The sequence below is a fragment of the Suricata suricatta genome, chromosome 6 (genome assembly GCF_006229205.1).
Source record: "Suricata suricatta isolate VVHF042 chromosome 6, meerkat_22Aug2017_6uvM2_HiC, whole genome shotgun sequence".
Taxonomy (NCBI): domain Eukaryota; kingdom Metazoa; phylum Chordata; class Mammalia; order Carnivora; family Herpestidae; genus Suricata; species Suricata suricatta.
The window spans coordinates 56750244-56763033 of record NC_043705.1 but is presented as its reverse complement, the minus strand read 5'-3'; the positions used below and the strand labels follow the sequence as shown (position 1 = coordinate 56763033).

Sequence of the window (12790 nt, the reverse complement as noted above, 5' to 3'; positions counted from 1 at the left end):
AGCATCTATAGTCTCTTGATTTGTTCATTTTAGCCACTCTGACTGGCGTGAGGTGGTATCTCAGTGTGGTTTTGATTTGTATTTCCCTGATGATGAGTGATGTTGAGCATCGTTTCATGTGTCTTCTGGCCATCTGGATGTCCTCTTTGGAGAAGTGTCTGTTTATGTCTTCTGCCCATTTCTTCACTGGGTTATTTGTTTTTTGGGTGTGGAGTTTGGTGCGTTCCTTGTAGATTTTGGATACTATCCCTTTATCTGATATGTCATTTGCAACTATCTTTTCCCATTCTGTTGGAAATAAGTCAGGTGGAGAAGGACAGATACCTTATGTTTGCACTCACAGATCTAACGAGAGAACAGGAGAAACCTAATGGATGACCAAGGGGAGGGGAAGAGGGAAAGAGAGTTGGGGAGAGAGACTATTGAATACTGAAAAGAAACCAAGGGTTGAAGGGGGAGGGGGAAAAGAGGTGGTGGTGATGGAGGAGGGCACTTGTGGGGAAGAGCACTGAGTGTTATATGGAAACCAGTTTGACAATAAACTTTTAAAAAATGAAAATAAAACAAAAAAGTATACTTTAGCCTATTTAGAAGGAACATAATGAAAAAGGTTTAAAGGAGGAAATTTCATTTATGTATTAATTTTGATTCTTTCATGTTACTGTGAAACTGGATTCTGTTGGACATTCAGCTAAGACATGAAACAACATGAAAGATAATGTCACTTGGGAAGTAAAAATTACTTGTGGAAGACAGAGTTTGTTCCTCCATGTATAGAATTTAGCTAACTATGATTCACTCATTCTACAAATATTATTGAGCACATATGTGCCAGGCCTTCTTCTGAGTGCCTGGTATATAGCAGTCAACAAACATGTTTAAAATCTTGTTTTATTTTTGAGTCATTCTAATTGGGAAAGTTTTAGGAAACCACTTTATACAAAGATATTTATCCAAAACTTTCACATTGATTAAATGACCTTTCTTTTAATAAAAGAATATGCTTGTGCTTTTTGTTTGTTTTGTATTGTAGCTTCACACATTCTGGGTCGAGAGTGACAACTACTTTACTGTGACAAAGCCATGGTTTGCTTCACGAATTCCTTTTCCCTTGAGTTTGATCCTGCCTGGAAGGATGTCTAAGGGAGCACGGAATAGAATTCTCGTGACGAGAGGACAGCCTCCCTTCTACCACCTCCGAGAAGTGGAAGCTCAGGTATGGTTGGGATGACTTTCATAGCAAGGTCCCCTTGTCCAGAAGAGGGACAGGAGAGACAGATGAACATCCTAGGTGCCTGCCTCAGAAGGACTTCTAGAACATCTTTCCTATCTTTGAGTTGTAATTTCATCCTTATTAGATATACAGAGATGCCAAGGAGTGCCTAAATCTTCTGTCAAACAGATTGGGAACATCTCAGTTTTTCTTTGGAGATACGTGAGTGCATTCCCTTAAAAACTGTTTTGATGTTTTGAATGCATGAGTGCATGAGCAGTTATTTAAAACAAGTCCTCCTGCCCCTCCCCCTTTATGAGTTTTTACTTTGGACAAAAGATTTAATGGCTTACTATAGTAAACTTTTCTCTGTCCATAGTAATCAAACATGGAATTAACATGTTATGTATGTGAATTTAAAATATCTAAGACTATCCCCACCCTGTCTCCTATCTATATGTAACACTTGTGAGTAAAGATGAACCTTTAAGTTATAACTTAATTTTCTTCTACATAAAATAAATGGTTAGAGTATTTAAAAAATTGAAAAAAACCCTCATTACATCATTTTTATAAGCTAACATGTAGTAAACCTTCTAAAAGACTATATTGTATACTTCAGAATTGGCAAATATATTTGAGAAAAAATATTTTTAACATAATCCCAAGTTAATATTATTCTGTGTGTTTTTAAAAATCCTTAATTTATTTTTAGGCCGTCTACCTTGGATGCCTATGTATTTGGTTTTCTTGCACCTCTCTATAAAGTACGCTTTCCTAAAGTTCAGTTACAAGAACATCTGAAACAGCTCTCCAACCTGTGCCGCTTTTGTGATGACATCCTAAATAGTTATTTTAGGCTTAGTCTTGGAGGTAAGCTGGCTACTCTTCAGCTAATCTGCGTTTGCATAGAATATTTGCATATTCTCCTAACGATGGATAAGCAAAAATTATGACTTACTAAAGAAGTTTGTATATTGTCTTTTAAGTGCTGAGTTACAGCACTTGAAAAAGTTTTATTTTTCCAACTTTATTCCCATGTGTTAGTTCTACTTTAGGGAAATAGATATTTTCCTCTTGTCTATTCTTCAAGATTTTATACATTTCTTGCCTCTCGTTCTTTTTAAAATATTGCCCCTTTGTAGTGGATCATTTTCTTCTAAAAGTTAAGTGCAGGTATTTATTGAGTTCCTGCTGAAAGACAGCATCTATCCTAATGCAAATGGGCAATGATTTTAAATGTTGCTTCTAGCATTTTCCTGCATGAACAGAAATCAGCAGCAGATTGATTTGGATGAGGTACACTCCCATGATTCCACTATTTGAAAACTGATTGCATCAGACTGGAGGTATTGTGAACAGAGAAATAGAGGGCGCCTGTCACTTAGGATATGATTCCTCGGGCATGTGGGCCACGTGTGTAAAGCGATCGAGATACTAAATTCGTATTGGGAGAGTTGGCAGAAATTGTCCTTTTAAGAAAGAGCAGTTACAAGGATAGCTGGCTTAGGGACAGTTTATTTTTCATGGCGGCGTATGTGTTTTTTAGAGAGAGCGTTGAGTCATGAAACTAAATAGCTTTCAACCAGGTTACTTGGGAGCAGTGACTAGCAAACCTGGCTGGAGGACCAAGACAGTGTTGAGTCCTAAGCCAGAGATACTGCTAGAATCCGAGCGGAGCCCAGGAATCTGTATTTCTTAAGTTCCTCCAAATACTTTGGACGCCTGGTTGAGAGCTGTTTGGGAGTCCCTGCCTTCGAAAGCTGTCCAGATAGCTGTGACTGCAGCCTACGTGATGCGGGTGGGGAGAAGGTACAGCTCCAGTGTGAGAAGGAAGTGAGGACTGCTGTGCTCTTTTACTAATCCCTTTGGCGAGCTGCTAACACTTGGCTGTCTACTTCATGGACAAATTTAGTCTTTTTGTTTAGGGTTTGGTTTTGGAGCATTACTATCCCTCTTAACTTTGCCTTTGGTTTTTCTGTTTGCTTGATTTTATTTATTTTTGGAGGGAGGTGTACTTGGGAGGGTGGGTTGGCTCAAATTCTTTCAGTCTAAACAGCTTTAAAGACTTTCAGAATTTTCTGTCTTTCTGATTTCTGTCCTGGCTTCTTAGGCACCTCTCCTGCTGGACAAGAAACAGTAGATGCGAATCTGCAGAAACTCACACAACTTGTAAATAAGGAATCCAACTTGATTGAAAAGGTCAAGTTTACTTCATTATTTCACAGTAGTTTAGTATTTGCCTTACTAAAATTCATATTGTAACTTTAATTGTAGAGTTATAGGAATTAATTTTACCCTCTTATTTTTGTAAAGAGTTTATTTTTTCATAAAGCTGCTCAAGTACACATTTACTACAGTCATATATGATGTAGTGGTTCAAAGCCAGTAGTGACTCAATTACTTTGATAGTGGTATTGGGTTTGCTTTTATGACATAATTAGTATTTTTCAAGTTAGGAGACCCAAAAGCCTGGCTGAAAAGAAAAAAGCCAAAACAAACCCACTTCTTGCTTACCTGCTTCTGTCTCACAAGGTTAATGTTTCTTGAGATCGTAAGCACCTGTGCTCATCCTTTCTTGTGACACTGTTTCTTTATTTGACATAAACTGTTTTGTTTTTCTCCTTCTATCCTCCTCTTTTCTAAACTTGCCCACAGTTTTTCATTACTGTGGGTATTTTGCCACTTTGGTGGTGTTCATATGGTGAGAGACAGACACTGAGGAAGTCGGTGGGAGAGAGAGCACGCCAGTAATGGGAATTTCAAGGGGGATTCTAATTGAAAAAACAAAAGTTAATGCATTTTTCCCCAAGTGTATGATCAACTTGCTTTTTTTCTTATACCAGTAAATGATACTTCATTCTTTTGCTAATGGGGCAGCATGGCCTAATAACCGGCTCGCAGGTTTTGGGATCTGACTAAAAGGCACTGTGTTGTTTGAGCTTTTGAGTTATTGAATCTTCACGGCAGCCGTGTGTGCATCTACTCCACCAGCCTTGTCCTACATAAGAGGATACTGAAGCTTCCAGAGCAGTGTATGTCACCTGCCCAGGGTCATTCAGCTGGTGAGAGGCGCAAAGGGAATTTGATCCCTAGAAATTGGATTCTATCAGAGGCTTTACAGTTAGCTGCAAATGAATGAAATTATGTATCCAGTTCTAATAGTACTAGTAAGCAACCTCTGTCACTCTCTAGAATGACCTTTCTGTTTCTTTTGATGGTATTTCATGTGTTGTTAGAACATGAGAAGTGAGTAGGACTGAACAGTAAAACTGTACAAGACCAGTATTAAAGTTTAGGTGGGCTCACTGAATGCCAAGTTTGTCTTCTTAGCCCAACCCAGTAAATCTTATGAGAGGAGAGACATTGAGTGTTAAGTGTGGATAATGGAAAGATTACTCAGATTGTCTGAGGCACTTAACTGCTGGATGAAGGCTATCCAGTCCAGTTTTCACTTTCTGTGTGTGGCAAATTCATGACAGAACGTGTCAAGGGAACCATGAAATACCTACATATATAGAAGGTAAATTCAAGAGGCCCTGTTACCGCTTTGTACGCTTCCATCTTGGGCAATCATCAGTATAGGAAAGTTTCCCAACTCTCAATCCAGCACTCTCCTTCCCACCTCTGTTTCCTATCTGCTCTTCAGTATGTTCACTGTTGGCTACAGGACATAAAAGCAACAGATCCTATTGGCTACTACTATTCACCATTTGCACAGAAAATCTAGAGCTTAAAAAAAAGTGATGTTTGGGGAACTTAGTTCTTACAAAAAAAAACCCCCAAAAAACATCAGCCACCACCAACTCAATTGATTCAAGTAGTCCACTGGGAATACTTTTTTTCATCAGAAAATTAAAAGTTAATCTTTTATACTCTTTCCTTTCCTGTAAGTTGCCTGTATTTCTCCTGAGACATTTCCTCTGTGCTTTGTTAAGAGCATCTGGTAGAGATAAGGCAGAGTTTTGCTCTGCACATACTCAAAACTGTAGAAAAGCCTGTTTATCAAGCAGGTAATTGGATGCTATTCGCTGTTGGTTTGGGATCTTTGGTGGCAGCTGCTTTCAAGTCTTTTCTGAAGTTGAGCTGATAGCTTAGCCCAAGGCTCTGAACCCTGCACTCTGTTTGTGGGGTTCTCTGGTTAAAAGGTGGCTTTGTAAGGTCTGACTCTATTCTTTTTGTTTATACATATATATACATATACATACACACACATATGTATTTTATTTATATATAAATATATGTATGAATTTTTGTTTATATATAAATAATATATATTATTACTTTTGCTTCTCTTCCCTTATGTTTATCTTCTTTGTCTCTTAAATTCCAGACATGAGTGAAATCATATGTCTTTCTCTGACTTATTTCACTTAGCGTAATACACCCTAGTTCCATCCACATTGTGGCAAATGGCAAAATTTCATTCTTTTTGATTACTGAGTAGTATTTCAGTGTGTGTGTGTGTGTGTGTGTGTGTGTGTGTGTGTAGCACTTCACCAAAGTGCTATGTATATACATACATATATATAGTACACACATACACATATGCTATATATATATATATATATATATATATATATATACACACACACACACACACATATATGTAGCAATTAATTCATCAGTTGATGGATATTTGGGACTCTTTCCATAATTTGGCTTGATAGCACTGCTGTAAACACTGGGGTGCCTGTGCCCCTTCAAAACAGCATACCTGTATCCTTTGGATAAATATCTAGTAGGACAATTGCTAGGCCATAGGGTAGTTTTATTTTCAATTTTTTGAGAAACCTCCATACTGTTTCAGGGGTGGCTGCACCAGTTTTCCCACCAGCCTGACTCAGTTGTAAATAATCCCCATCCTTGTGTTTCCAGGGATGCTAATGTCATCCTGAGGGCAAGTCTGACACTCTTGGACATTTTCTCAATATGCTCCCTAGTAAATTTTTTTTTTCTAGCAGACTTAGAACTGATCTGGTGTTTGGAATACCTCTGGATTTCTCATATCTGCCTCTTTTCCTGCTTCCTGTGGTCTAAATACTTGGAGCCTAAAAGGGTTGGTCTTTTTGAAGGGAATACAGGTCATTTTCACTGAGACAGTGGCATATAGTTGAAAGAATAAGACTTGGGAGTAGACTTGGGTTCTAACTTCAACTTTTGATACTAGCTTTGCAACCTAATGCAAGTCTCTTAACCTTTCTGAGCTTTGTTTTGCTACTATGTGAAATAGGGAATGACTGTCTTCCGTGTTTTCTTCACAATTATGTTGGGAAAGTCAGATGAGGTATTGTATGTGAACATAATTAGTAAACTGTGGAGCTCAGTGTATCAGAAGTATTGCTTTTCCATTTACTCTATTAGAAGACCTCTTAACCCCTGTGATATGGTTGAGTTCAGTGGAATATTCATTTTGTGGAATTGCTATAATTTTGTTAAGCATCAAGGATGAGCAATATTGCTTGTATACGTGTACTGAGTTAGCTGGTATTTGAGGTCTGACATTTAGAGCCCCTGAGAGATTATTTGTAAGAAAAAGGTTTCTTGAGCAGTCCTGGAACCATATGGCTTTGTACTCTTCTAGGCTATCATTTGGATGAGGAGGTCACAGTCCACGTAAGTGGTGCCACAGCCATTAGTCACATGTACTCTTTGTACTTCCCACAGATGGATGACAATCTTCGCCAAAGCCCTCAACTTCCTCCTCGGAAACTGCCAACACTCAAGTTGACTCCAGCAGAAGAAGAAAATAATTCCTTACAACGGCTATCACCCTGACCGTCCCATCATGCTCTGTGTCCAAGGTCATGATTGTTGCAGTAATCTCTTACACTAAGTGTGTAGAGGCAAAAATACCATTAGTAGGTAGAAGGGAGACTCCAAAAAGAAACTTTCTATGGCATCTATTTTTTTCTTAATTAGGAAGCTTGTATTTTGGCCTGGCAATGCACTTTAGCTAACATCAAAGTGAATGCTAAATGAACTTGGGGAACAAAGAAAACAATTGTACCGTATATTTAAAAAACAACAGAAACCTGCCTTAATCTTGGCAGATTTTTGCCTTTATTTCTTATGTTGCTGACCAAAAGCTGTAATTCTGTTCTGAATGTGCACTCTTATTTATTCGTGTTATTTTATTAATTCTGTTTTCTTAGAACAGTTTGAACAATCTAATATGTGGCTCTTGGAAGCTTTTTTCCTCTGTTTAGAAATTTGATGATTTTAGACATTAGGGAAAATGTAATACTACAATATTCTATTTACTTCAATAGAAAAGTCTATTAAAAAGCAAAGAGGAATGTGCTTTTTAATTATGCCCTCAGAAGTGTAATCTTTTGGGGGATTAGTATCATATATATGTATATATGTATCAAAGGTGGTTACATATAATATTCATCTGACTATATGCACTTCTGGTATTTGCTATGTGTTCAATATAAGGTTAGCAAGGATGCTTTCAGTTTATTGGGTGGATGTGGCAGGTTTAGGCCTGTGTATTTGTAGTACATTTTTAACTCTAGTAATCTCTTTCTTGGATTGATTTCAGGAGAACTGAGTATGTTGGTCATCATTATTACACCAGGCTGTAAAGTCTTACTGAAATTTGCCCAATTGTCAGACCCTCCTCAGCCGGAGTAATAGAAACACCTACTGTGTGCCTGGTCCAAGTTCACCATGCTTGGTTCAGACCAGTGTTCTTTCACAAGAAGCCTATCATATAACAAAAGCTTTATGGCAACTTATTATTTTCCATACATTTTAACTACAGTTGAAGGATCCAGTGGAATATGCAGGAGTAACAGTAGCTTTTAAAGAATATTTTCTACTTTTGGGTGACTGAACTGTGGAAGGATTTGTTGTGCAGGTGATTTTACCTAGAATAGAATCTTGCTTATTTTAGTGGCTAAGGTGCTCCCATTGTCCTAAAACCACTTCTGGGGTTTTTTAAATATGGGATCATGTTTTTGATCAGTGTCTTAAAAGATTACTATGGTGCTCAGCAAATCTTATCACATCCTGCAGAAACTCCCGTGTTAGGAAAACAGCCTTGTAGTCAGGAGACTCCCCTAATTCAAGCTGAATGGAGCTCAGCTACGTCTGACCCGAGCCCTCCCAGTTTGCTCTGTAGTACGTCTTACACAGGAGTCTTTAAGTCGCTGTAAATTATTTTTTTCTTGAAAGTTTTAATTAAATGAGAAACCAGATAGTCTTCACAATCTTGTTCATGTGTTTGGATGGATTTAGGGAATCTCCTCGGCCTTTTGGCTAAGACAAGTGTGGATGCACTTAGGGAAAGTAATGGGTTTACTTATACATTACTTATACATTAGGTTTGTGTGTTTTGTATTAGTTTTCCATTAGATTCCAGCATTCTAAAATCATGACCTTAGGACTTTACTGTCCTCTGGGATTGATGTATATTGGAGAAGGGGGGTTAACACATTAATCAGACATCATTTATGCTCTAGTTAGTGTTGGTCATTTTCAATCATGATTTATGTTAAACCTTCTCAGAAGCATTTGAAGTGGCTTAAAATTGTCAAACACATGTAAAACAGGACAATTAAAACTAGTGTTTGGGAAAATGAAAACTGAGGGAAAGAGAGCTCTACCAACCCTAACAGATTCTAAAGTCAGATGGTAAATTTAACTCCCAAGTTTCTCCATGGGCACAGACCAAAGTAATAGTGGGTTATGTAAAAGCTTTCTGTCAGTAAAACTCCTAATTCCCATGGTAAGAAAATGTGTTTAAATATTTTTAAGAATGTGAGATCATGTTCTTTTGACACAGAATTCAGCCAGTAAACATACTGTAATGTTGCATGTGTTGAATGTTTAGTGAATGATAAATATGATATATTTCCTTTTGGTCATCCTGCTTTGAATTGCGTTTAGCCCTGCAGTAGGTAACCTATGGTGTTTCCAGACTACCTATTCTAAGATTCAAATTGTGATTTAGATAAGTGAGAATTTATGTATTGGGCCACTTAATTGAGCATTTTGGGGATCGGCCAACAAGATGGTAGGAAGCTATAACTGAGTATAAACTGCTCCAGAGATCAGCCACATCTATAGGAAGCTCTTTGAAAGGAACAACTTTCCAGATTGGGCAGAGAACTTGTGATCAGCCTGGCAGGATATGCTTTGGATAAAGTTTGAGTTTGCTGAGATGGATGGTGTACAGTCTTAAACAAAATACTGTGAGCTACTTTCTTTTGGATGCGATGGTGCAATATGACAAAAGGGACTATATTTGTTGCTAGTATAGGATTAGAAAATTGGTCAGATAATTCCCATAAGATAAAAATCCCCCATCAACAAATTGTCCTCAGTGGTCCAGAGAGACCCAACATTTCTCATAACACTAAAGTTAACCCTGTAGAGGACATTGAGGACGGTCATTCCTGCACAATGGTTTTCCCTACAGGGGCTGCATTGACAAATTCCAGCTCAGGTTTGTTTGCATTATTTTGGGGGTACTAGAGAGCTCAAGATTTTTACAACAAATCCAAGCAGTTTGGTTTCCATTTGTAATTTCTACTCATTTAATATTGCTAGATATATTAACAGGAAGGAATAAGGGAGCGTATTTCAAGAACAGCTAAGTTAGAGGTTTCAGAAGCTGCAAAAGTGGAAAGCCACTCGACATCACAAGAGGCAGAGATTGCTAACAGTGACAGAATCTCAGAAAACCAATTTTTTAAGGTACCTTCATGTGATAAAAGTGGTATTTGAAGTCAGCAGTCTGTTTTCATAGAGCCTCTCCCAAGAATATATGTTCATCAGACCTATTCGATTTTTTGACAGTTTTTCATAAGCTGTCAAAGGTGTTAACTCTTTAAAAGCCAAAATGTAAATATTTAAAGGTAAGAAGCCAAGTGATGGATACACTGAGTCTCTGTAGTATTTTTGCAACTTCTCATGAATCCATAATTATTTCAAAATAAAAGAGTTTTAAAAAGTAAATAAATGTAGAATTATCTAAGCTACAACTTAAATTTAATGATCCAAACACAGTATTTAGTATTCAGTTTCAGACAAATACATAACATAAATTAAATATAATGTATTTCCTTCTCAATTTTAAAGGAAAAAAACAACTCAGGTTTGGAATGAATGGTTATCTACAGATCTGTTTTGCCTTACGAGAAAAGAAAAAACAAGAACCTAAAACTAAGAATTCCTTTTCCCCATAAAATATGCAGTGACTTTTATATTTGTAATAGTATGATTTTTTTTCCCTGTGGTACCTGGGTTTACTTTTAAGGATAAATTACGTTGAAAAAAGTTCTTCTGTGTCTTCATGTCCTTTGCTTTGCTGTGTTATCTCTAATCACAGTGGGGCGATATGACACTTTAATGAAGAAAGTACAGTCTTTGTTTCTTGTTCTAAGCTCATAGGGATTTAGTAATTGACTTTGTCTTGGCTTGGTTATTTATATAACCAGTGGCAGACCCACTGAGTATAATTTGGGTTATGATTGTCGACTTTTGTATATGGTGTTGGCATTAAGAATTATCTTTTGCCTTTTTTTTCTTGTTCAGCCGTGTGGAATATACATGTGCTTTTCAGCATTTTCATATTTCTTAAATAGATTATGAAGAAATTCATTGTTAATTACATGAACTAAAGGTTTGTAATCCTTTTATCCTCAAAAGTTTAATTGAAGTGTCATTGGAGCTTCAGAATGCTGACTTTCACTGAGAGTAAAGACAAAGTTTTGTTTTTTTAAGGGCTTGCAAAATATTTTAGCCCAGAACTCTTGCTGGGATGTAGTATTTACTCAGGGCCCAGATTCCCAGCCCTAAACTTAAAACCACTGTGACTGAGGTGAAGAGGTATTCTAAGAAAGGGTGACTTTGAGCCAGACATGAAGAGGAAGGCAAATGTTATAATAGAAGAACATTCTTAGCAAAACAAATTCATTTCTTTAAAAATTTACAGAAAAATAAGTCTTTTAATATCCTGATTAGTATTAATTTGAATTTATATTGTAAGATTTTTTAAAAACATCTTTTAGTTTCTTGGAGAAGTAGGTGTGTGTTGCCAGCTTATATCATTATTATGTCCATAGGGGGTTCTGTTGTCAAATAAGTTTGGGAAACACTTGGTTAGCCAACGTTAAGTTCCTTTGAAATACTTTTCTGAACCTTTGAAATACTATTGTGTAGTCAGTCAGTCTCCAGCAAGGGTCTGCATTTTATACACTATTTTCCTGATTTATTGTATGTGGTTTTTGGTGTGTGTGTGTGTGTGTGTGTGTATGGGTCTGTGTGTGTGTCAGTATAAAGTAGGTTTTGTGAGATTTATACGCTGAGAAGTATATTTAGGGAGAGGTTGCCCTGGAGTGTTTTTGCTTGTTTGTGCGAATTGCAAAGGCTTCTTGTTATTAGGTGCTGCTCTAGTGGGTGGTGAGAAAATGGGAAGACAGGTCAGGACTCCCTTGGACCATGAAGTTGAGGGAGGGGTGGCCCTGGGTTTAAACAGTTTGGTTATCTTAGGCACACATGAGGCCCCTGGTCAGTCAGCCCCTCGGCACGGGGGGGGGGTGGAGTGGAGGGGGGGGCGGTTCCAGGTGTTGGTGAGACAGAGAGGACAAACTTAGAATTCCAGAACAATTTTCCAAACCATTTCTGGCTGTGCTTTAAAAGTGCCAAAAAGGTGATGGGACTGATAGCGGTAATGCCACATAAAAGATGCTGCTGTTGTACACGTGCATGTGCACACATGCATGGACACACGGTGTTGTAGAAAGTTTACGGTTGCGTCAGTGACAACGCAAAAAAATGTTTATTTTCAAGTCCTATTCTAGTACTGGAGACATGTTCTAAACAAGGATTGTATATCTCTGTGTGCATTTTCTAGGATGAGGGTTTTCAGTTTTCATTAAATTCTCAGCAGTTTAAAAAATTTTTTAAGTGTTTATTTACTTTTGAGAGAGAGTGCAAGCCTAGAAGGGGCTGAGAGAGAGGGAGACACAGAACCCAAAGCAGGCTCCAGGGTCCAAGCTGTCACCCCAGAGCCCAACGCAGGGCTCGAACTCCCTAACTGTGAGATCGTGACCTGAGCTGAAGTCGGACACTTCACTGAGCCACCCAGGCATCCCCTCAGCAGTATCTATAGCCTAAAAAATGTAAACATCACCAGACCTCCAAATTTCAGAGCACTAAGTATTCTTTGATCTCCTTTCAAAGTATAAAACCAGATTTCAAATAAGGCTCTTTGTTTCTTCTCTGCAGTGTGTACAGTTGCATATTTAGAATTTCACACTGTGGTTATATATTTGATAGAAAACTGGACTTTGGTTTTGAGCTGTGCTGTAATGGTGAACATCTAGCCACGTGAAAAGCAGTTGGATCTTTGTTCTGACTCTTCAGGTTTCCTTATGCACTTTCAGAGAAATGCCTTTTAGTCATTTAGTTTACGTGCCCCAGGTTGTTGGAAATCAAGAAAAATGGCTTGCCAGGGTTTGCGTGTCAGTCGCCAGCAGTCACGCACTGCTGAGAAGGGCGTGCCGGCCCCTCACTGGACTGTTGGCTACTTCTCTTGCGCTGCTCTTGTCTCTTTCTTGGAGA

General features: G+C 38.0%; 1 protein-coding gene across 4 annotated transcripts in view; it reads left to right on the top strand.

The window, feature by feature from the left end:
* Window positions 1–12163, top strand: part of MTX3 (metaxin 3) — a 14645-nt gene extending 2482 nt beyond the window's left edge. For 2 of the 4 annotated variants that reach the window (XM_029942499.1, XM_029942497.1), the window contains 5 exons: window positions 1034–1216; window positions 1359–1435; window positions 1929–2086; window positions 3327–3415; window positions 6881–12163. In XM_029942499.1, the coding sequence (XP_029798359.1) occupies window positions 1034–1216; window positions 1359–1435; window positions 1929–2086; window positions 3327–3415; window positions 6881–6991 (618 nt within the window). In that variant the 3' untranslated portion in view covers window positions 6992–12163. The remainder of the gene's footprint in view (window positions 1–1033; window positions 1217–1358; window positions 1436–1928; window positions 2087–3326; window positions 3416–6880) is intronic. The other 2 variants (XM_029942498.1, XM_029942500.1) reach the window with 2 other exon arrangements.
* The last annotated feature ends 627 nt before the right edge of the window (window positions 12164–12790 follow it).